At 38.8% G+C, this 25,116-nt stretch overlaps 1 protein-coding gene across 2 annotated transcripts in view; it reads left to right on the top strand.

Annotated features, from left to right (window-relative positions):
• The window catches only part of LAMA4 (laminin subunit alpha 4), a 99,640-nt gene that overhangs the window by 36,049 nt on the left and 38,475 nt on the right, over nucleotides 1–25,116 (top strand). For both annotated transcript variants that reach the window (XM_031611161.2, XM_031611162.2), the window contains exons 4-14: nucleotides 616–696; nucleotides 5,605–5,819; nucleotides 8,746–8,841; nucleotides 10,090–10,241; nucleotides 10,387–10,497; nucleotides 13,226–13,337; nucleotides 16,522–16,689; nucleotides 17,417–17,610; nucleotides 19,427–19,543; nucleotides 21,724–21,872; nucleotides 23,960–24,101. In XM_031611161.2, the coding sequence (XP_031467021.2) occupies nucleotides 616–696; nucleotides 5,605–5,819; nucleotides 8,746–8,841; nucleotides 10,090–10,241; nucleotides 10,387–10,497; nucleotides 13,226–13,337; nucleotides 16,522–16,689; nucleotides 17,417–17,610; nucleotides 19,427–19,543; nucleotides 21,724–21,872; nucleotides 23,960–24,101 (1,537 nt within the window). The remainder of the gene's footprint in view (nucleotides 1–615; nucleotides 697–5,604; nucleotides 5,820–8,745; nucleotides 8,842–10,089; nucleotides 10,242–10,386; nucleotides 10,498–13,225; nucleotides 13,338–16,521; nucleotides 16,690–17,416; nucleotides 17,611–19,426; nucleotides 19,544–21,723; nucleotides 21,873–23,959; nucleotides 24,102–25,116) is intronic.

Below are 25,116 nucleotides of genomic sequence, written 5' to 3' on the forward strand. Positions count from 1 at the left end.
GTCAGCATAACTAATCGGCAAGATGGTCACACAAGAGGCACTAAGGTCTTTCCAGCTTTCTCACAGAGATGGTAGAGCAGCCTTTGTTACAGCACCAATGAGTTCAGTTTTCACCACTCACTACTCCCAGATGAGATCTGAGGAAAACTGTGAGATTTGCACAGGAAATTACTGCACCCATTCCAGAGTCTGAAGGGCTCTCTACAGTGTTTTTCATAAGCAACATCAAATCTTTTAGAATAAAAGACAGGAAGCAATGAGGTTTGCACAATATACACATTTATCCTAAATCCCTGATCTAAAATGTATAGCAAAACCTGTAGGTGTCTCTAATCTATGCTGCAAGATAGAAATTTGTATGTATCTGGGAACTATATAGCTCCATAGCATTATACACTACTTAGTGGTTCTAATTAATTAATTAAAAAGACTAGACAAATGGTTTAATATGCATCACATACAGAGCTTAGATAAAACCTGTGAAGGAATATTCAACCGTGAGAAATCAAGAGCCAGAGTTTACATTGACAACCTATGTCCATTGCTTGTGAAGAAATACTCCCAACTGTTTGCCATTGCGTTCTATTCTAATGATTTACTCTAATGAAATTCCAGCTTTGCAGTCTCCTGTTATCGAAAAAATGGAAATGTGCGTTGTGTCTGTAAGGAAAACTATGCAGGACCCAACTGTGAAAGGTAAGAAACTAACAAGATGACTTAATGGTCAACAATACTGAAGTTCAGGAACCTTCAGGGGAGCCTTTACATACCAGGGAGAAACCCTGCACAGAGAAACCCTTTATTTATTTGATGGAATCATGCTTGTTCAAGAATCTCGTTTATTTCCTAGTAAAATCTATAAAGACTCCCTGTGGAGACATGTCAGGTAAGACAGACTTTTATATTTTATGTTCTTTGACCCACTCCTTGCACTCTGTGTACCTCTACATGGTTATCTTACTAAAAGGAATAAAATTTAAAAATGAAAATACAAACCAGAAAGAACAGCTGAAGTGAAAAGTCACCACCATAGATGCCTCTTGCAGTGCTCCACTTTGAAAACATAACAGGCTTCTGCTGATTAAACATTTCAAAAGCAGAAGAGAAAATGCCTTATCTGATCAAATTCTTAATGAGCAGATGCTTTCATTAAATGTACTTTACACGCATTATTAAACAAAGTCAAGCAAACAACCACAGGTCAGTGCTGCTTTTCAACTCTCATGTTCACAAGCAATTCCAGTAAACGACAAAGTACACAAATAAATGGAGATTTGCAGTAGAAATATAACTTATTGTCCTGTCTTATAAAAGGCCATATTACCATGGACACACATGGACAATGCTACAGTGAATGTCAGAGGTGGAATTATAATTCTCCTTGAGCAGATAAATTAAAACCACTTTAACACAAAGACTATGGGGTATAGGACAGTTCAGACACTGAATTTCACAATGCTTTATTTTGACTTTTCTTAAAGCCCCTGAACCATGTAAGAATTCAGTCCACTTTCATTAATGAGCAAGGTTTGAATTCAGATGATACTTTACTAGAGAGGGAGAAATATGTGAATAGAAATCAATGTGAAAAAGGTTAGATAAAAAAGAGAGTGAAGACTTTTGCCCTTGCAGAGGATGCAAAAACATCAGCGTATTACCTCTGCATCACTAACACAGTGACAGCAGTAGTGAAAGCCCTCTAGACAGATGGCACAAAATGAAAAAAAAAAAAGAAAAAAAAAGGCTTGTTTCCAGGGCTATGGCTGCATGCTTTTGTTCTTAGGAAATGTCAGATGTATACACAAAGGATAATGCAGACAATTAAAAGGTCAGTGAGGTTTCCTAATGGTTATTAAAATGTCATCCTAGACTACAAGCAAATCAAATCCCATGAAATGAGAAGCAGATTCATAGCAGCAGTGGAGAATGGCAGCAGCTTTCCTTTCTAACAGTCACTACCCAGCCTTACACACTGCAGCTGTTTCAAAATATGTGTAGATGGTTTAGAAAACGTTACAAAAAGAAATCAGCCTGTCCTGGTCGCTGCATTAAGCCCTTTGCAAACTGCTGTGGTAAGTGGCTTGCAGTGACAAAGAGACCCTTCCTTCTGCTAGGCAGCTGGTCCTGCTCCTGGTTCATGTCAGATAGGACAAAAAGCATTTCAAAGACTAACAAGAAATGCTTGTCCGTGTTCACTTGTCAAAGAACAAGCTAACACTAGCTGCTGGTGTTGGCAGCCATTGCACCATAGGAGCACCAAAGGAGAGGGGACATTACTCCTGCCCATCCCACATCCCAAGGGCAGCTTGTATCCCCAGGGCAAAAGAAGACTACATCCCATCACTCTCCTTCTCTCCATGCCCCCTGCCAGCTGCCTGCAGGGGGACAGCGCAGCGGGACACCCTTCCTTGGACAGTGCCTACATAACAACCTGCTCCTGGAATTGTGTAGGAGGCTTCCTTGCGCTAAGTCAGGGCCTTGGCACAAGTCTAGCTGGTTTCTTTTACATGTATCGCTGAATAATGTGAACTAGGAACTAACTTTCCTAAGAACTGTGAAAACCACCTCTCAGTTCAACATTTAAGAATGAGTCATTTTGCTCCTGGACTTTGGCAGTAAAGCACTGAAGTGACAGCAGATGAAATGCAGGTTTTGCTAATGTCCAAATGTAAAAAAAAACATAATTGAACAACTTATGCTTTAGATTCCAAAAGTGAACAGAAGAAAATAGTCTTTTTGGCATTGCCAGGGTAGGGGAAGTTAATTTTTTACTCACCAGTAATTACAGGAAGCAAATAAGTCTGTAAAATGAAACAAAGATAGCCTAGCAGCTTTACTATCTCCACAATACTGACAAATCATGTGGGAGAAGAAATATTCTTTCTTAGCAACAAAGAGCCCCTTACTGATGCAGCAGAGGGAAAATACATTTACCACAGGCCTCTACTTTTCCAGACCATAAAGCACAAAGATGGAGCAATAAGTTTCCATTCAGTAGTCCCTCGTCTTCTCATGCTACCAACCATTCAAAAGAGAAAAGGCACAGTCCAAACCTATAACATCCCCTGAGAAGCAAAGAGAAAGGAAAAGTGAGGGTGACACATTTATTCATAGCTCTAAAAGTTCCTATTTGTTTTAGACAGCTACTCTAAATTAGCAGATATGGCTAATAAAAGTGAGCCAGATGATTGTAAAAAGCAGGACTTACTTCCAGGCCCACAGATTTATCTGTGAGGAATTGCCCACTGCATTTCTGGCAAGTGAACTGAATGGTGTATTTCTGAAAATAAAATAAAAAGTCACCATGTCCTTATGAGAGACCATAGGCCTGATGGGGAATAGCAGGCAGTCATTAGTAGTCACTGTCTGAAGCCTACACTGGCTGGAAGTACACTCTCACCTGTGCACAGCCCAGTGGCTTCTGTGATCTGGTGAACACAGACAGATTATTTGGAAAATTACCTAAGTACAGAAGATAAAAGAGAAATGTTGCAAGGTATTGAGAGCTCATAGTAAAACAAATGGCTCAGAAGATTTAAACAACAATAACAAAAACAACAACAACAAAAAAAACAGAGATATTTCTGTGCATATACATATACATCTTGAAAACTTCATATACATCTTGAAAATTTGAAATTTTGGACAATATGGCTATCCCACATTGTCTGAAATATTAGAAAATTATAGTAAGCCTTTTGGCACGACTAAACAGAAGCATCACACATCACTGCGTGCTCTAACTTCCGTGGAAAAGCAATTCCACTCCAGTCAGTTAAATCACAATCTTTACGCTCAGCATTGCATTCACATTTATTTAAGTGCAGAGAACTCCTGGTCACATTTTTATTCTTTACATCTGGGTCACGCAAGTGATAAGATCTGCAGCAAAGATTCTGGCAGTGCTGCAAAGAGACAAACAGACTCTTTGCCATTGGCAAAGGCAGTATTTGAGGCAGCCAAGTGGTTTATATTAAGATGCTTAAAATTTTATATGTGTTTTTTACTGTGGGGGTTCAGGACTGGAAAATGAACAAAAGTGCCTTGAGGAAATTACTTTCGTTATTTAAAAAAAAAAAAAAAAAAAGAACAAAACAAAAACAAAAAACCTTCAGCAAATGTAGGAACAGAAAACTGGAAGCTGTTATCAGATCTCCCACATTTTCATTGTTGAGACAGAGCAGAATCAAGATTTGTCTGTTCGTATTTCAGGAGACAATAGATTTCATCTTGTGTCCCCAACCAGAATCTTGAGAAAATTAAACTAAGCTGCATGAGAGCTCACCCTCCTCACCCACAAATAGCAGAACAAACAGTATCTGAATGCCAGGCTTTATGGATGGGAGAAAAGACAAGGACAACAGGGTGATAAAACAGGATAACACAGAGTACTCCTTAACTAAATCATTCCAACAACCATTCAACCTTCTGACTTCTTCAATGAGCAGTCATTACACCAGCTAGCTACCCCTTCCCTGCAGCTATTTTTCATTCCCATAAATTTGGGGCCACAAGTCCCCAGCCTCTGTGGTGCAGACTGCAGGGTCACAAGCTCTCCTGCCACCCTGCAACAATGCCACAGGCCACATAGGCTGTCTCCATCCTGGCAGCTGACAGCCCTGGTTCCCTCTGCTTCCTAAATACTTGGAGCAAGTGGGAACAAGCATACTGCTACCAGTAGAAACTTCCTTAACTGAGAGCCTGCCCTTTCCTTCCTGATGATGACACCAAGTCTATTGCCTGGTGTCTTAGCAGAAGGTCACAGCTCACCCAGTAGTATGACATACTGCTGGTTTGTCTAGACATCCAACAATCACCACAGTTTCAATACCTAACGCATTTCATGATATAGCAAGCATTCAACACAAATGCATCCCAAAAGCGACCAAACTTGAAATGCACCTTCTCTGCAAAGCCTGTTGCCTATCTCTTGCTCTCCCTCTGCAACCCCTCAGACATCTTCCCCTCTTGGGCTCACAGACATTCTTACTCTTTGGCCTCAACCAAGAGACTAACAGAACAAACCAAAAAAATGCTGTGGATGTAATGGACTGATTCAGCACCTGTTTGGTTCTGCAAACACCAGTTGCCATCCAGTGCCACATCACAGACATATTTTTTAGTCCTCTTCCAGTCTGAATTCTGCTATCTGCATCAGAATGAAAATAACGTCTGAGCTTCCTCTAAGTTTCCACATCATGAAAAGCAGTCTCTTGCCCCAGTTTCCTATAGAACACAATATAGTTGGAGAGATCCAAAGCTGAAAGAGACCAAAATAAACACCAGAACTGCCTCTCTGCCAAGGTCATGCTGTTATATTTTAAACAATGGAGAACAAATCACTGCCCCACTAAGGATACAAAAAAATAAGGCAGACTAGAGTGACTGAGATATCAGAAGTGTTCAAGAAGGGAAAAAAAAGCAACAGAACAGTATGAGATTAGAGTATAAAAAAGCCTCTTCAGGAGTACAGCTTCTAACTTCTGTCCTTTAGTGACTGCTGACTGTCAACAGTTCATGGGAACATCAATTAGGTAAGAGAAAAATGGTACTACAGATGAGAATGGCACTGCAAGTAAACTTTGGGCTTGCTTCTCCTTTCAGGTGTGCCCCTGGTTATTATGGGAATCCTTTGCTAATTGGAAGCACTTGTAAAAAATGCGACTGCAGTGGCAACTCAGACCCAAACCTGATTTTTGAAGACTGCGATGAAGTGACCGGCCAGTGTCGCAACTGCCTGCACCACACCACGGGCTTCAAGTGTGAGCGATGTGCTCCAGGTTACTACGGGGATGCTGTATTCGCTAAAAACTGTACAGGTATTGTCTGCAGTTTAATGTAATGGAGCAGAAAAAATGAGGTTCTGAATGGGGCGCAGACTGCCTCCCAGAGATGTTTAAATCAGTCATCAGATGCCTGGGAGTGGGCCTGAGAGGCAGGAGGGATTTCTGGCCGCACTCCTAGTGCATTACTATGGATGTTCCATCAGCTGAATAACCCCTGACCCTAGCCTGTTTTCCATTACGCATAAGGAATTCTCAAGAGCACAGACCCCATATCCCAACTAAATGCCAGACAGCACTTAGTCCTTATGCCCTTTGTCATTACTTTGGCTGTGAGAGGAGAGACTGCATCTTTCTCCAAAGAGATGAGAAACAGCCACAGCTAAAGGCAAAATGCAAGAGCTCAGAGCAAGGACCTTGGAGCTCCCTCCCAATCCCATTGCCAGAATCCTTTTCCAAGGACAATAACACAAATGAGGAGGATGGATCACTCCTACCTCTCAGCTTGATTTGAACGTAAGCCGTTCAAGCATGCAACCAGCTTAGAAATTTGAAGTACTCCTGGGTTCAAGGTACAGTCTCTGGTATGTTTGCAATGTCTTGATAAAATTTCCATACTTCTTGTAACTCAATATGCACCTGGAGTTTTTATTCACTTAATACAAAGTGTTAGTAAGTTTGGGAGCCTGGAGATTAGAAGCTGTGAGAACAATCTGGACTCAAGTGTCTTTTGTGCAGCAGTCTTCATTTATGCGTACAGTGTATGATGCAGTTCTTTCTTGTTTCCTGTTTCCAAAGTGTAATTCACCTCACTAAGTAACATTAATTCAACTTATGCTGAACAGGGAGAAGAGGTAATACACTGTAACCCCAAAAGCTGATCACAGGTATCCCAAACAAGCCAAAGACAGAGTCTGCAGGGAGCTGCACATCCTGAATCTTAGTTCATGTCTGGATCTGGGCACCCAACATATGCCCACAATTCAAACTCTGTGATTTTGAGGTTGTAAAAGCAATTCCTGCTTATGCATTTCATTTTATGCTTTCAGCAATCTTTTGGTTGACTCTTGCAAATCCTGATTTTGAAGCATCATGTTTTGAGAGAGTTATGCAGTACTCATACTACCTTCACTTCTGCTAAACACCCAAATGTGTTGTACTTGATAAATGGCAGCTGCAATGATCTCCTGTGTCAGTCAACAAACCCATGATAGCCAAACTATTGTGGTAGCTTACAAGGCAAGCTTATAGTTTATTTGGCAGTTCAGAATGACTAGGAGTTCTTATTTAGAAAAAATATTGATTCTCAAATAAGATAATTATTATAATAATAATTATAAGATATATTATAATAGATAATTATAAGATTATTGTAATAGATAATTATAAGATTATTATAATATATATTATAATAATTATTATAAGATAATTATTAACTGGAGCATAGAAAGTTCCGCACAAATGTGCACAAGAACTTCTTTACGGTGAGGGTGACGGAGCACTGGAACAGGCTGCCCAGGGAGGTTGTGGAGTCTCCTTCTCTGGAGATATTCAAGACCCGCCTGGATGCCTACTTGTGCGACCTGGTGTAGGGAACCTTTAGCAGGGGGGTTGGACTCGATGATCTCTGGAGGTCCCTTCCAACCCCTACAGTTCTGTGATTCTGTGATGAAATATTGTCAGAACAGCTTTTGAAATGAATTTTCTATAAGCATTTGTGTAACAAGCTAAGAGTTATCCAGCTAAATAAGAAGACACAATTTCATTTTCTTGAGTACTAACCTAATCCAAACTAGATCTGTGATACAGATCCTGTGATACAGGTTAAGAGAAATCTCTGCTTTCAACTGAGATTTCTCTTTCAGTTCTTAATAAAAGAAATAACAAATTAAAACAGTGTAGATTCAGGAGTTGCAATACGCCAGTTCAAACTTGTCGAGAAGTCAAAAGGTTGATTACCTCACAACATTCTTAGCCAACTTCTTTCATCACTAGTACAAAGAATGAATACTTCTACTAACTTTGGTTCAGTTACAAAGAAATATTCCAATGTTAGTGTATCGTGTTGACTTTGAGGCTGTATTACAAATTTTCCTAAAAAATTCCTTGAACTTCAATGTGGAATGTAAATATAAGGGAACTCACAGAGAACAATGAATGGGCTGCAGTAAAATGGCAGTAAGCAATTTTGTTAGATATGAGATTCTGCTGAAACCATGAATCACAAGAGTAAAATGAATTCCAGATAAGTCACTGCTGTTTCTCTGTTTTGCTAATATTTGTTATTCTATCAAAGTGTTCCAAGAATATTTTAATCTTGAAAATAATATATTTTAAAAGGCCAATTAAATCTTGAGAGAGATACTTTAGATTAAAAATTAAACTTTCTAAAAAGCCACTTGTGTTGGCAAAAGAAATGCAGCTTACTCAGTTTAAAGAAAATGTTAAACCTCACTTGTTCTTCATTTTAAGTGGTAGGAGACACTTACTTTTTGATATGATCAAGCTGGAATTAGAGTCCACTATCACTCCCTGACAGCTGGAAACTTTATTTGGTGGGAGCCTGACACAGCGCTGAGAAGTTCCACAGGCCTGCAGAGAGTTACATAACAACTAATTAACATCAGCTGTACTGCTTTCCTTAGCACATCTCCTAAACGTCACCCTCTGCAGATGGTAATGTACAACAGCACCGCTGGACAACTCTGGCCTTTCTGCCTCTGCTTTTGACCAGCTGGGAAGCTTTGAACAAGTCACTTCAGCACATACTTTCTGTGTTATGGCTGATATTTTATCTGGTCCAATCTATGTAATTAAGGAAAAATCAGTCAAGGAAGCCCTTGATTTTGGTTTGATTACCTTTGCACAATCCCACATACAATCATTTCATTAGTCTTGGAATGGGAAAGCTGGGTTGAACATTTTGAAGATTACTATCTTAAAACCCTTTTCTTTTCCTCAGCATGTAACTGCGGTGGGAGAATGTGTGACAGCCAGACTGGAGAATGCCTCGCAGACAGTCCTGTAATTTCTACTGGCACAGACTGCCCAACCATCAGTAAGAATAATATTATGAGAACTCAGATGCTTGCAGATACTAACTTAACACTCAGCTCTCTCTCCAGTGCACACTTGTACCTTGATTCTGCAGGGCACTTAAACATGCAAAGATCCAGTGCCCTACCAGCTGTGTATTTTAATTTGTACTTACTTGCCTGACTGAGCCCATGAATATGTTCAGCTCTGTAAAACAGACTGTATGTTTAGGTACAAGCTGCAGAGCAGTAGGGATGTATCACAAAAGCTATTTCTCTAGGCCTAGAGATACAGAGCCTGAAAAAAAAAAAAAAGAAAAAAAAAAAAAGCCCTAAAATGCTACCTTGCATATAATTTCTGTTTTTCTCATTTTATATGAAATATAAATTGTTACTGTTAGATTTGACATACACACATCAGTCAGTTGCTTTTCAGCTGTCTGCCCTATTCTAAATACAGGAAGCCTATTTCAAAACTTCTAGTGAATACTAATACTTTTTAAAAGATAGTGTTAAGACTATAGTATTATACAGACTACATGTCACCTATGGACTCCTAAGCCTGTTCCCAAGAAGAGGGATCACGTGTCCAGAAGCACAATCAGAAGAAAAACATATAGCAGCTGCTGCCATCAGGAAAACAGACCGTACAATACCAAACAAAAGTTCCTACAGGAATCTGGGTTTCATGTTCATCTAAGTCTCCTGCATTTACTGGTGGCACAAATGTCACTAAAAACAAGGTGGTATTGCAAGCATTCTTACAGGACAAGGGTGTAGTTCTGCAGCAGCATAATTCAACATGTCAAAACTCTGCTTTGAGAAGTTGCCGTTCTAATTGGGTAGACAGCCAAGAGTCTGGCTGCTGGACATCCTCACTTCTCATATCACCAGATTTAAAATGCAGAGTTCTGGCTGCTGGCAAAATGAACTTGTTTTTTTGACCCTCATCTGTTGTTCTCTGGGACACAAACACATGGAACCTCTAGGGAATAGCCAGGAAATGCCTCATCTCTCGCTCCCTACTGATTGCAGTGCCGCCTTGATGGCCCTTCAGAGCAGTCCCATCTGGTGCTGCTCAGCTGGAAGCATCGTGCCTGTCCTGTGGGACCTTGGGAGTGGGTGGATGAAAGGGAAAGAAAAATGGATATAAATCAAGGCCCATCCATGTCAGAAAGAGGAAACCCCATGGAGCACTCAAAAGTAAATTTAAGATGTTGTTAAGTTTTACAAGTGCTAAAAATAAAAAGATACTTTTATTTTCTTATCAGGCTGCGATAAATGTATTTGGGATTTGACAGATGACATCCGGTTAGCAGTGCTGGCTATTGATGAAAGCAAATCAACTTTACTGAGCATCTCTACAGGTGTTGCAGCTCAGAAACGTTTGAATGACCTGAACCTCACTACTACCCATCTCCAGGTACAAATATTGATGACGTTTCGCTTTTTTTTTAATGTAATTTTCATCTATGGGTTTCCACTCCATTCATGTAAATTTACATCTCTGCCCTCAGTGCAGAAATTTGATTTGGGATGTGCTGACTTCTTATTTTCCCTACACACAGGCAGCAATGTCCAAAAAAAAGGGCCACTCCACACTTTGGACTGACGAGGTCGATAATGCTGCGGACGACATGAATGATCTCCTGAGAGAGGCAGAAAACCTGGATGACCAGGTTTGTTCACAGCCAGTACACAGAGGCCTTATGGCTTGACATATTCTCATGCTGGCAAACAACGTTCACTGCACAAGACCAAGAGTGCCCTGAAAAAAAGTTAGGATAATGTTTTATTTCTCAACTTTCTACTTTACTGAGGCTCTAAATTAAAAGTGCTGAAGATCTACCAAGTCTTCTTCCCAGGAAAGGAAGAGCCAAACTTTTCTGAGCGTAGTCAGAGGTTTGTCAAAGACAGCAAAGAGCCTCCCCTTGGAATCTAGTTCCTTTTTCCTCCCATTACACCATAGGCACAGTAGACACCCTGCCTTGCAATTTCAAACCGAAGTAACCAACATTAAAGTAATTTGGACTGACTTTAGGAATCTTCATATAATATTTATTTTACATGTATGCCCTTGTAAAATTCCATTTAGTCTGATTAGTCACTTCACAGTGTGCTACAAAGCTGCTGGTTTAAAAGCCTTTTGAAGTACCCACTGAGATGGGAGCCTGATCAGCACTCAAGATATGTTTTAATACAATTATAATCATAGATGTTACATCCATATTCAATTGTCAGGCTATAAAATTAAGGTTAGCTGCTTTTAGCTCACAGAACACTTTCACTGCACCCTGAAAGAATACTGATGTGATATGTCTCAGGTTGGATATTGGGAAAAATTTATTCTCAGAAAGCGTGATGAGGCACTGCTACAGGCTGTCCAGAGAGGTGGTGGAGTCAGTGTCCATGGAGTGTTCAAGAAATGTGTAGATGTGGCCCTGAGGGATGTGGTTAATGGGCTCATGGGGGTGAGTGGGGTGTTGGACTAGATGATCATAGTCATATTTTCCAACCTTAATGATTCTATGATTGATTCTGTGTTAAGCAATGAGTTCAAAATTGCATCTCTTCTATTTTAAATGAATATTATTGAACAGCTTTTTGTTAGTGAAATATATCTATTTTAGGGAAATATACCAGGCTGTGTTATTTCCAGCCAGAGACAACCACAGCTGACAGAGCAACTGGAGTGTCTTTCATGCTTATTGCAGAACACCACACCTTACGTTCACTTACCAATTCCTTCACAAGGCAAAATTATACCATTAGGAAAACTGAAATGCAGAAGAACAGAGAAGGAACAACAACAAAAAAAAAAAAAAAAAAAAAAAAGAGTGAAAAAAAGGCTGAATAGAGAAGTGGAAGACAAAATTTGGGTTTGGGTATTTTTAATCAGCACATATTTTGGAGAAAGTCACTGCAGAATTACAAGGGCTCTGTGTTCAAAAGAGAAGTGTGAGTGCATGTGATAAATGTAGTCTGTAACTCCTGGAGGCTGCTCGGGATGAGCTCAAAGTAAAGTTGCACACAGCTTGACCATGAGTGTTTGGCAGACTTGGGGGAGCCCAACACTTTTCCTGCCCAGGCTCCAAGCAAAGCACAAGGCAAGTGCCCCATGCCACTGGGGAACTGAGGGCCACTAAGAGCACCCCTCACTCACGCAGCTATGCTTCCTACTAACCTTTTGGAAACCCTGACAGCAGTAAAGGACAAGCCATTCAAAGACCGAAAACAAGCAAGTGAACAATACAAGCCTTCCACTAAGCCCGGCCGTGTCGCCGTGGCCTCAGGCGCCCCCTGGTGCCGCCGCCTCAGCAGCTCTGGCGCCGCCATGACGCGAGCACAGCAGCAGCCCGAGCTCTCCAGCCTTCACTCCCATGCTCAGACTGATTTTACAGTGTGGATTTTCGCTGCTGCAGCCTTAAAAGGGCATTGAACTGAACACTGCCAAGCGTGTGGTGCAGGCTTACGCGTATACACATGGTCAGCAGCCATGTTATCTTCTCCTTCCTTAGATACACCAGTGAAAATTAAATTTAAGGAATCCCAAAGTTAATGTCACGTCCAGATAATATGATAGCCGTGCCGTGGTAAATGTTCACCTCCCTAACAGCTTCACTCACTCATTCGGGAACCATGTCACCTCAATGCACATATGGGAAATGCAGTGGGAGCGCAGGCCCAGCAGTAACACAGAACATCAGGGAACCCCTCTTTACTATGACACGCTGTGAACGGTGGAGCACTGGCATAGATTGCTGAGAGAGGTTATGGAGTCTCTTGGAGATCTCAAAAAGCTGTATGGGCGTGGTCCTGGGCAACCTGCTGTAGGTGTCCCAGCTTGAACAGTGGGGTTGGACCAGAAGACCTCCAGAGGCTCCTCCTTGACCTTCACCTGTGATGAGTGTAGCTACGCTCTTCCGCGCCTTTTGAATCCTCATGCTTGTTTTCTTAATTTTAACAAGTTGCAGAGCAGGCAACCTCGCATGAGGGAGACAGTGATCTAAAAATGGTGGTGAGCTTCATGCCTTACTCTGCAGTCTATACATTTACTCAGTAAATGTGATATCCAGCAAAATGAGCCAGCCCTGCTGAATGCCTAGGAGACTCGGCAGATGGGAGGTTTACAACTGTACATAATTTATGACAATTTGATTGCAGCAAGTGATGGATAAATGTGGGACAGATTTTAATCTCTCACTCTGCAATACTGAAAATATCGACAAGATGGCCCTTCACTTCAAACACCTCTGTAAATACCACTTTATATGATAAATGGACTTTTGCATGCTCGTCAGGAAAAAGCTAAATGCGTGTTTACACTGCTCATCTCCACACATGCATACAGATCTGAAAGAAAAAAAAAAAGAAATCTAATATCTTGCTTACACGGTTTATTCATAGGGAAATCAAGCTTCCAGCAAGGGTCTACTGGTACAGAAGGAAACCATGGAGACCAACAGCCGTGCTACTCAGCTCGTGCAGAAGCTTAGTAATATGAGGGATAATATTCAAGGTAAATAAATTTATTTCTAGTTCAGCTCACTGTGAAGCATGTATTAATGAAACTTCCAGCAAAAAAAAAAAAAAAATAGCACCCGGGTACTCTGACAAAGCAACTCACACATAAGGCCACTAGAGCCTCCAGTACCATGATGAAAGGTTATCTCTGAGTCGGTCTGACAACTAGAATAAATGCATCTCCTTCATTTTTCTCATTCTGAAAAAGGAAAATAATAATAAATAAGTTTAACTGAAATACTTCAAGATAATTCAATTTGTAACCTCCGATTGTTTGAATAGATAGTCAAGGTATTTATATATACTGGTGGTAAGAAAAAAAAGTAGAGTTGATATCAGACTGGAACTCATTGCAGCCACAAGCTCAAGCATGGGATTGGAGGTGAGAATGTTTGGTGTCTTCTTTTATAGCAGATTAATATAGCAAGTGCCCTTTTCCAGTCTTGCAGGTAAATAACAGAGGACACACAAATGCTAGGCAGATTTTTTTTTTTAATATCACTTTTCCTTTTGAACCCATGGCAGTCAGATCTGACTAAGTCTGGTGATCACTCTGGTGAATCACCAGTATTTTGCTTTTTAGCAAATTGTTTCTTGGTAGAACTATGTTGATTGATATAGCATCATGCAAATGCTTCTAAAAAGAAAAAGATGCTAAATACCACACTATTTTGTGGATGTACTGCATCCCCAAGCTCACTTTGGAATGTGATGATTTTCTCCTCAAGTTGTTAATTGCTTCATCTGACCAAAATTTCCAGTTGAGTTTGAGTTCAGACCCAGCCAAACAGCATTAGAGAGTGACTGTTGTCTTTTTTTTTTCCTGAAATACAGAAGTAGAGTTAGAAAACTGCATTTTCATTGGCTTCTCATTTCTCCACAAAGTGAAATGCAGAATTTTAAACCAGATGGCTAGAGCAGACTGTCAGAAATGGTTATAGTGATGCTGTCTTACAGCAGGAGAGGTAACCATGATTAAGAGCTCCCAGAATTAGAAGAATGAAACCAAAAGCTTTTTCATGTTAAAATGAGACAAACTGTCTCTTGTTATCTCAGCGTCCTGCTCATCTGTGCATATGATACATGGAGATGCAAGTGAAACTTAAGTCCATCTTTGGGCAACATGCTGGAGCAATAAACTTGGAACTAACATAAATTTCAAAACATAATTTCTCTTCTGACTGTAAATGTACATATTTCAGACCTTCCCAGATGAAGATTTGTTTGATTTACAGCCTGAGAACTGCTTGGATCTTCAAGAATTTTTACTGTACTATACATCAAAAGTTAAATGACAATAGTGAACACCTTCCCAAGCACAATTGCAAGTCCAGTATGATCATCTTCATGTGGAGTATCTGTGACCATTATCATAATGGTATATAAAACTGAGATTACACCAGTCTCTGCTTCTTCTATACCTACAGAAAGCAATAAAATCTATGGGAATGTATGCAGAAGCATTCCAGTCCCCTGTTCACCTACATCACAAAAACATTCACTCTGCCATAGAGCACACTGATTTCTCCCAGTCCTTAGCAAAGCCAAGAGTGTAAAAATCTGTGCGTGGCACCAGAACAGAAAGTTGCCTGGTAGGTGAGGTTAAAGAGCCCTTTTTCAATTAATAGAAATCCTTAATTAACAGACTTGAGTGGTTCTGACTTAGAGAAGTAATTTCAAGTTCTGTGGCAGTTTTTGTAAGGAAGAGTTGTGACGTATCAATCATTATCACTGCTGATCATTAGTTCCATGGATGTTTTAACCAGTACTTTAATTTCAACAAATATAGTTAACTTAACTTGTCACAAAGATGAGACAGGCTAAGACCATGCACACATAATTCTAAAAATGTACTACATTCTTTCACCCTTGATTCTAGATCATCTTTGATTATGGGGTCAACCATCACATTTTATTTCTACCATTTTTGACTACAGGTATCAGCCTCAACCTCACTGATTGTCATCAGTATTCACTGGCTGACTTGTGTAGATAATTCTTTTTAATCATCAGTTGTTTTGGGAAGAAAAGGGAACGCAGAAGGCAGAAATGTTTTTAGTTTAGGACACAGATAGCAGAACTCAGGTTGAGCTACTGTAGAAAAACAACACCCGTGCCTGCAATTAAGGGTGCCTGTTCACCCAGAAAGGAAGTTAGAAACAGGTGGGTGAAAATGATTTTCACCATGCCCAAAATCATTCTCTTCTATCTCTTCTGTAGAAAGTGATCCAGGTCCTTCTGAAGATAAGATGTACATGTGTGCCCATTTTCATACACATATATGTCTGTGCGTGCCAGTAGGAGAAGGAAAAAGAAAACTGTGGAGTCATTCAATTACTGCTGAGACTGAGACTTTAGAGCTTCACTGATGAGTTCAGGAGCCATCCCGAAACTGCATGAAAAGATACTCTGCCAAAGAATTTGTTGTGCCACAATGACACATACATACTTTATTAAAAATTTCAGATGGACAGTGCTGGCTTTGGCAGATCTGCTTATCCACAAAACTGGTGATGAACACAAGCCAAAGCTACTCACAGGGTACAAAAGAGGACATGGTTGATATTTGAAGCCAGAGATGACAAAGTGGAAAGACTTCATAATGCTTGCTCTGGGAATGGGTAAACTCAGTTTCAGCTGCAAGGATCCAACAGCATTTTCTGAACTGAGACTAAAACCTTGAAATAGTACCCATCTCCAAACCAGCAAGCCATCATCAGAGTTGAAGTTGTATGTTATATCTTAAAGGTGCTTCAAACTTCTTCCGATGGCCAAAGAGATTATTTTAGTCTCCTTGCTGCTATTGTTATTTAATAAACATCATATTTTTTCAGTAGCACTTAAAAACATGATCCTGGATGAAAGCCCCAATCTGCTACGTGCCACAGAGCTCAAAATGAAAAGATGATCCCAGCTGCCAAGCCAAATAAAGCACATTACCCTTGCCTGTTTAATCTCGTCGTCTTCTGATGAGATCCCTACATATGCCAGAAAGTGTTTATTTCCAGGTTTCATTTTAAGACTGGATTAAAGATTATAATTACCTACTGTAGAGTTGTAGGATAATTAAAATTTTCTTTTGCTACCAGCATGATCTGGATTCACAAAAATAGAAGTACTCCACAATGTTTACTTGTCTGTAGCATGCTAGATTGACCATCTGTTCCTTTTTCTCACAGAAATCAGCAGCAAGATGAAATACTATGCGATTCAACAAGAGCTAAGCCCTGAAGAAATTACCCAGAAGCTCAGTGTGGCTGAGGAGATGCTGAAGGAGATCAAACGCCGTAAGCCTTTCACAAATGAGAGGCAACTTGCAGATGAGGAGGAACATGCTGCAGAGGACTGTGAGTTTTGAATCTGTTTTCCATTCACCCAAATGTTGATGCACAGTTGGCTCAGGCTGGGCAGCTTAGGACATAATGCTGAGGTCCACACTGGGCAGCTTGGGAGGTAATGCTGAGATCCTGGGAAGGAACAGCAGATCCTGGTGGTTTTGAGTAGCTGCACACATCACAGCTTGGGAGAATGTAAGAGCAGGTCATATGAGACCTGTGTGTCCATCAGCAGTCTTCTGTCATTAATTACTTAAACAAGAAGTGAAAGAGATTAAATAATAATTCCCACTCCTAATGGTTTTAAGGAAAAAAAAAAAAAAAAAAAAGCACAAGAGCAAATCTGGGATAAAAAAAGAAGAAGAAAAGAAGAATGAAAGAAGCCATTATCTGCCAACATAAAAGCAATCTCAGCTTCAGACAGCCAGTCTCTTAACCCAAGTGACTTGTGTAACTCTGCTGACTTCGAGAGAGTCATTAAATAAACATCAGGGCTACAGCTTTTTCTTTTCCTGCCTCTCCCCACCCCACTAAAGCTGTGGAAAAGATGCCAGCAGTGCCATGGCTCTGACCGGCATACATAGTGAGCTGCCCATAGTGCCACTGCTTTTAAGTGACTGCCCCAGGTCTCTGGTTGTTGCCCAGATGGCAGGACAGGCATAAAAATACAAGATAGCCTTTATGTCTGTCTGCATTTGCCTGCTCTGGTTAATCAGTCATCTCTGATTTTTTCTTTCAGTGTTACAGCAAGTTGAAGAGTTTCATGAGAGGTACAATGACACCAGATCTCTTGTTTCTGATGTGGTGGAGCAGCTCAGTGAACACAGTATGAAGCTGTCAGACCTGGAAGAGGCATTAGGCCAGGCACTTGACTATGTTACACAAACAGAGGCCATAAATAAGGAAAACACAGCCAATGTTCAAGAGCATGAGGTATTATGCATTCTTTTTATTATCAGCATCTGTGAAATAGCTCATATTTACCAGTACTTAAAATAGTGGATTACCATTTTGATTTAGAAATCACCACCTCAAAAAAGGTCCTTGAACTCCTCAGCAGGATGAGTTTAACATTCCAGTTCTAAACAAGTTGAGAAATGCAAAAATTATTACTTTTTTTGTGAAGTGACAATGCATGTTGCTTTTGGCAGGGCATGTCCTAGCTGGCCAAGAAAAAGATGGTTACTGATGCCTAAACATAGGAAGATGTATTCTAAGTAGCACAGTTGCTATAAATACTGTGGTGGAATTGTTTCATCTACCATGCACTCATTTATAATGTGGAAGGACTTCATGCTCACAGATGTAGTTATATTCTAATGAAATATTCTGTTTATAGAGATTGTGCTGGTTGGGTTCATACTGCCTTATCCAAACTTTATCCCTGCTCCTCTTTTAAGCAAAATGCCTCCCCTTTTTTTTTTTTTTTGCTTTTGTTTTCTTGTTGTTGTTTAGAAATAGAAGCAAGCACAAATCCATCCTCTAACCAATCCACACCAGATAGCTTGAAAATGGGTTTCCCACTTGCTGGGTGAACTGCTTTGCTATGAGGCTACAGTAGTTTTTTCTTATGCACTGTTATATACTGAATAACTTAAGTATTTTGAACAAAGCAATCAGTCAGAGCAGAGCTCAGAAGAGACCTTCCCCTGTGGGACCCCCACAAAAGGGGGAAGTTCACATGTGAGTGGTGGAGTTAGGTTCAAATAGCATGTGGCTGATGAGAAAATTGAACTTTGATGTCCTTCATCCTAGAAAGATACTTAATACATTGTTCATATTTAAAAAAAAAAAAAAAAAAAAAAAGTGGGATTTTTCCTTTTAGCAGTTTGACTTCTATTTTTTTAAGGGATGCAAAATTAGACTGTCTCACCTAAAATTCTTTTTCTGGTTTATTTTTTTATCAAGAAAAAAAAAAAAAAAGAACAATATGGGATTATTTGAACCTGTTTTCATTTTAATGACTGAAATTGTTTGGAGTCTGGAGGAGAACAGTTTAGGGAGCAATCCTCTCGTCACAAGAATGATCTTATGAATTCAGACCAACCTCTGTGTTTCATAGCACCACATTGGCTCATTTTGAGCTCTTTACTAGAAGTTCATGATGATGTGGAATGTCTAATATTTCAGAAGATAACTCAAGCATGCTGTTCTTTTGATGTCATCTACGAGAATCTTGAGATCTTTTGTGTATAAAGTCTCTTTATTTTTCTGTTGTTTCACTGTTATAGTTTCAGGTTACAGTTCATATGATGTGTCTGAAACGAAGCCTTATGTGAACTAGCTGCAGTCAAAAGCGTGCTCTGTTGGATTTTCCAGTTGGATTTTCATTATTCTTCACAATGAGAGATTGTTCAAGTTAGCTTTATTATTGACAGTGAAAAACATTTGCAATACCATACATTTAAAATCCTACAGAAAAAAAATTTCCAGGTCACTATAAAAAGTCCATAGTTGATTTGTTTATGCTGACCACTCACTGACTAATACTTAATCCCAGTAACTGTTCCTGCTGCAGTATATAAAGAAATTAATTCTCATAAATGATTTTTTTTCCCATAAGGACTATACGTTAATGGAATAACACTATTTTATTAATAGGGATATCTGTGAAAAACTTTGACTTCATAGTTATCTAAAATCTATTTCGTTTACCTCTTCATCTTTTAAATTAACATTAGTAACAAAACAAAAATGGTAACACTATTCTAGCAATTCACAGCAATTTTTTTGTTGATTTGTTCTGTAGAAACAACATGAGAAATTAAAAGAGCAAGCAGATGAAGTGAACAGTATTGTGCTAAGTGCCACAGCTATTCTGGCAGAACCACGAAAGATCAGCTCAGAGTTAAATGAGGTAATTAAGGTAGGTGCCTCATTGACTTCTCTAAATGGTATGTCCTGAATTGTTGAACTTTTAAAAAGTCATGTGCCTAGACCACTGAATGAAAAACACTTCTTTTCTTTTCTTTTCTTTTCTTTTCTTTTCTTTTCTTTTCTTTTCTTTTCTTTTCTTTTCTTTTCTTTTCTTTTCTTCTCTTCTCTTCTCTTCTCTTCTCTTCTCTTCTCTTCTCTTCTCTTCTCTTCTCTTCTCTTCTCTTCTCTTTTTATCTTTTCTTTTCCTTTTGTTTTTTTTTGGTTGTTTTTTGTTTTTTGTTTTTTTTTTGACTGCTTCAATGAAATACTGATGAAAAAATAAAGTGTAACTCCTCCTGGATGAAAAGTTCTGTAACATTTTACTGCCGTGGAAAAATAATATATTAGAAGTACACCTTATTGTAGGCACAACTAATTGAAGAATTTTGCTGCAGGGTTCTCAGTCATTTCAGTATGAGTGGCTGCCAAAAGGTGCTTTGGTGGCAGACTGTACTTTTCTCATGCCTGCAAATGAGCACAGAAAGCAGCTCCCATGTCTCAGTTTTAAAACCAGTCATAGAATCAATGATGGTCAAAATGTAAATTGTACATATAAACAAATCATCTTATTGAAATTCTCTTCTGGAACTATAGATTAGGATCCAGTCCTCTGAATGAGACAAGGTGTTGTGGGAAATTTTTAGAAGATTAAACTTTCCCATGGTTTTTGAACTTTCTACGAAAAAAACAAAAACCCAAAGAAAATAAAAGTGGGATTTTTCCAACTAAAATCTTTGCCATTTTACAAAAGCTGTTTGTTTTGGTTTTTTTTCATCTCTTATAATAAGAATTGTTGATAGTTCAAGACAAATGAAAATTCTCTACAAACATTTATTTTGGCCACAGTTATTCAAAGCAACACAAATATCAACATTTTTTCTTGAAAAATTAACTTCAAAACAACAAGAGGACAGCTTTCTTTAATTATAGCCATCCCAAGGTAGTCAGTCAGTCTGATATTTTTTTCTCATGTGTTTTGTGTAAAATAAATTTCTGCAGTTTGTCGTTCAGGGTTCCCCAATCCTGTGGGTAAATCTGCACATAGGGGATGTTTGTATAGCTGGGGAATAGCAATTTCCATCCTCACCAGCAGTGAGATTCTTCATGCTTCACTCATTCATCCTTTTTCTCTCCTCTGTTTCATTCTCTTTTTTCCTTTATTTTGTGACTGCAGTTGTAATCATCAAACTTGTTGCCAAAGTTGTGTGTTGGAGAGGAGGTGAACAGATGTCCTCTTGAGTCTTCGCACAGATATTCCATATAAGAAAAGCCTATAGCTAAAGCAAAGGGATAGTACTTCTTTGCCCACACATACAGTGTTAGTTGTCTGATAGACTCCTGCAAACCAGACAAATACAAGATATCCTCCTCCTATAAGAGCTATTTCTGTGCAAGGAGACAGAATGGGTCCAAGGCTATTCTAAGAGCTGTGTATGGCACAGCTTACATCTGTATTGCTAAAGTCTGTCCCTCTCCAACAACATCCCTCCTCCACCTTGCCCCTGGGGCACAGGCACAACCTTATTCCCCAAAGAGGTAGGCTTGGAAGAATGGCAGCTGGCCAGGGCCAAAACAGTTCCAGGGATCATGCACTAATGGGTTGCTTTGTAAGCCAGCCCACTCCAGCATTGTTTAGCTTGCTTGTAGTTTAGAAGTCCCAAGAATTAATTTCTGGCCTGCAGATTTCAAAAAAAAGTAAAAATAAAAAGTAAAGCAAACACCATGGTTTCCATTTCCTAATTTAGTATCACAATAAGGGGATTTTGCAAAGATCTGGTTTAATTATTCTACCTAGTTATGCTTCACAACAAAAAAGCTTGCCATTGGCAGTGTTCTAGAGTAAACACAACAGATGGTAAGATATCTCTCAACTGTCTCTCTTTTGTATTTCTCACATCTCTCTGTAATATCTTTTGAAGAGATTTCTTGAATTCTGGATGATTTTTATCTTTCTGCGTTTGTCTTGCTTCACCAGCATTCATAAGACACCCTTTACTCTCTTTTATGTGATAAAAATATAAAAGAAAACAAAAGCATAACATAAAAGGTAAAATAAAACATAATAATTTTTAAAAAGACTTGATTTTTTTATGATTTTCATATTCTTTCCTTCCTTCCATATTTATTCAGAATGTGTCAGGGTTCTACGCAGAAATAGATGGAGCAAAAAAGGAATTGCAAGAAAAAATAGCCAATCTGCCTCTGTTTGATGATAAGCTGGAAGAAAAGGCTATGCAGCATGCACATAACCTAAGAAGACTTGCTGATGAGTTGGACCGGTAAAATATAACTTCAGCAGACTCTGTTCATACAAGTGCTAATTATTGAACAGCTGAATGAACTGAGACAAGCAGAAACACAGTGACAATAGATACACTGGCTGTAAATAGGCACTAAACAAATTGCTGGGAACTCATGTATGGAAAGAACTTTCATGGTCCAGAGGGAAAATCTGAATTTGAGCAAAACAAAATCTATTCATCTTCTCAAAGCATAAACAAACGTATCTTGTGTGATATTCTTCTCTTTCTAATTTGGCACGTTCTCCTCTTGCCATAGCATGAGAATAGAAAAGGCAAACTACTGAAAAGTAATACAATACAGGCAGATTAAATGGGGCTGTCAGATACTGCTTTTGTCAATGACTTATTTCATATTAAAAAATGTTTTTGTAGGATGGGCCATAAAACAGGATTTGTGATAATTTTTGTTTAAGAAGTGGTTTACAGATGGAATATTTCTTAAAGTGTATATTGTGCTTCAGTGAAACAAGCCCTCTGTAATACCAAAAATTTACTGCAGGACTTCCTACTTTGCTGGCAAACAGACTTTCCTTCAATTTACTAAAAAGTCACTCTAAGCAGATTTGAAATATGACTTTATTTGCAACTGGTACTACACATGAAAAAATCACTGCTGCAAGTGATTTCTTAAAGAAAATGCTTCACCAAATTCTACCTTAAGTAACATAATGAACATACATTTTCAGAGGATAAAGTGTTACAACTACGCATCAAGCATATTATCTAAATACCAGTTGTTTCTTAATATTAGTACACACAGGATAGGAGATTTAAACAGTGAAAAAATAACAGATGGCTTTCCTTTATGTACTGTACAAAGCTGATATCTGAAACTCTTGTTCTATAATGCTACACAAACTACAGACAACCTAGAAAGTGAACAATATGTTCAGTCTGAGATCGCCTAGCTGGGGATAGTAGAATCACTTGAAAGAAAATATCCCATATGGCTAACCTTCATCCTTTCCTAAAATAATTTTAAAATGACTACCAACTCCAATATATAAGGAATTTAATATAAAATGAGCAGAAATAATTGCAAAATATCCAGATGGAAATGTGCTGACTCTTAATTTTTGAGAAGATTGTCCTGCAGTGAAACTTTAATCCTTTAAAACGTTTAGCCTATCTTCAAATCATTATTCTTCGGTTGATTGGTTGTTTGTTGTTGTTGTTGTTTTTTGTTCTTTAATGGATTTACTTTATAAACTTGTTAGGCTTTTTTGTTGTTGAAGTTTATGTGGGGGGGAATATAGCAGAAAATTCTTAGAACAGTACTGGTAACTGGAAAATTGTTATGTCTTCAGTGTGCAAATACACTGAAGTAAATACACACAAGCAGATATAAATGTATATCTAATATTTATATAAATATATTCTCTGAATTCTGTTTATCACAAAAATATAGAAAAGAATGCTTACTTAAAGTTATTAATTGTTGAAGGCTCAGCCCTAAGCCAACTGTTTTGAATCTCCTCTGAAGACCATTTACCTCTTAATATGTACATCAAGCTCTACCATGCCAGCAAGACAACATTATATTTCTGAAATCAAACTTCTTGCAAAATTTCATGACCAGTGGATAGTTCTTCCTCTAATTCTCCCCCTTTTCCCATCTGCATTTGGAACATATAAACAATCTGTTGATACAGCTGTCCTGATCACTGGCACACACAGTTCTTTCCATTCACAGCCAGGGGTTATCTCCATAGAAGGACAACCATTGATCTGTTATTCTGTCTGTTTATGAAATATCTATCCAGATTTTTTAAAAAGATAAAAGCTTAGAAGTTACCTGTTACTGCTCACATAGATGTGAAGGCCAAATTCCCAGAGCTTTAGCAAGTTGGAAACCCCTGGGATGTATCTGCTATCCACATAGTTTTCTCCTGCTTTAAATTGGCATGGATGGTCATACTCAATGAAGAGAATACACATCAGGCCAAATATATTTATGTGCAAAATTATATAGCCAAAATTCATAGAATGTTAAGAAAGCTAATCAATTTGAAACTAATTTGATGCAGTTTGGTTTCTTTCTCTGTTTACTCTGTTTTTAACAGGAATTTACATGGTGTTGATACAAATGGATTGGTACAAAGGGCAATAAATGCTTCAAATGTATATGAAAACATTGCTGGTTATATTGAAGAAGCTAATAAAGCTGCTTTGCTGGCACTGAACACAACAAACCGGGTCAATGATGTAAGTAGTTGTCATAACACCAGCATTTACTTTGCAATGCTACGGGGGCTTTGAACACTAAGTATCAAGAAAAAACAAGATCTAGCTTCATTGTCCGCATCAAAGTTCTCACTGCACATTTTGCTTCATATGTTATTTCCTGAATTAAATCCTAGGTGGTCAATCATTCTGCCTGTCTACATTCCCCTGTAATTTACAAAGAAGCAATAGGGCCTTCCTGTCAATGAGCACAAGGAGATGCTTCTTTGTCCTGTCACTCAACCTGAGACAGTCCTGTAAAAGTGCAGACAACACCCTAGCCCTGTAGGAACCCTGAACTGATGATGGGTGCTTGAGTCCTCCTATTCCACACAGTACCAGGTGGAAGGAAAGGATCAGTGACAGGATCGTTGCTGTTTCTCATAGAAAGATAAAATGAGGCAAATAGCCCACTTGTATGCTCACTGCTTTAATGAAGATGCTGGTTTTGCCTTGGGCTTTACTGTTCTAAAATATTTTATTTCCTTTTTTATGTTTATAATTTTAAAAGGCTTTAGTAGCAATTTATTAGTGGGATAGAAAGAGGAACTGGTTGAATTGCAGGGACCAGATGCCTAGGGATTTTGAGTCCGGTCCTCTGCTTACAGTGTGCTAATGGGGACTGGAAACAGTTCCCCACACAGCACATGTTCATCACCTGATAGAGTCAACAGTCGAAACAAACACAATGCCTAACTAACATGCAGAATGAATACCAAGTTGGTATATTAGAGCTGATAAATTAAGAGGACTCCTGTGATTTCTGTGTCTTTATTGCTCTCTGAAAAGTACATATTTCTCTAAGCTTTTATTACAGCCTATAGGAAATTTTCCTTTTAATCTTCTTTTTGTATTCCAGTTGCCAATCTTAAATGCTAACAAGAAAAATGAAACTGCTGTTGACTTTGAAGTTATATTTATATCAAACAATACATTGTCTACAATTATACACATTAAAAGGAAACATTTGGTAAATATTATTTTGACTTTCTTTTTT

Source organism: Phasianus colchicus, chromosome 2, assembly GCF_987193195.1.
Source record: "Phasianus colchicus chromosome 2, bPhaCol1.hap1.1, whole genome shotgun sequence".
Classification (NCBI taxonomy): Eukaryota; Metazoa; Chordata; class Aves; order Galliformes; family Phasianidae; genus Phasianus; species Phasianus colchicus.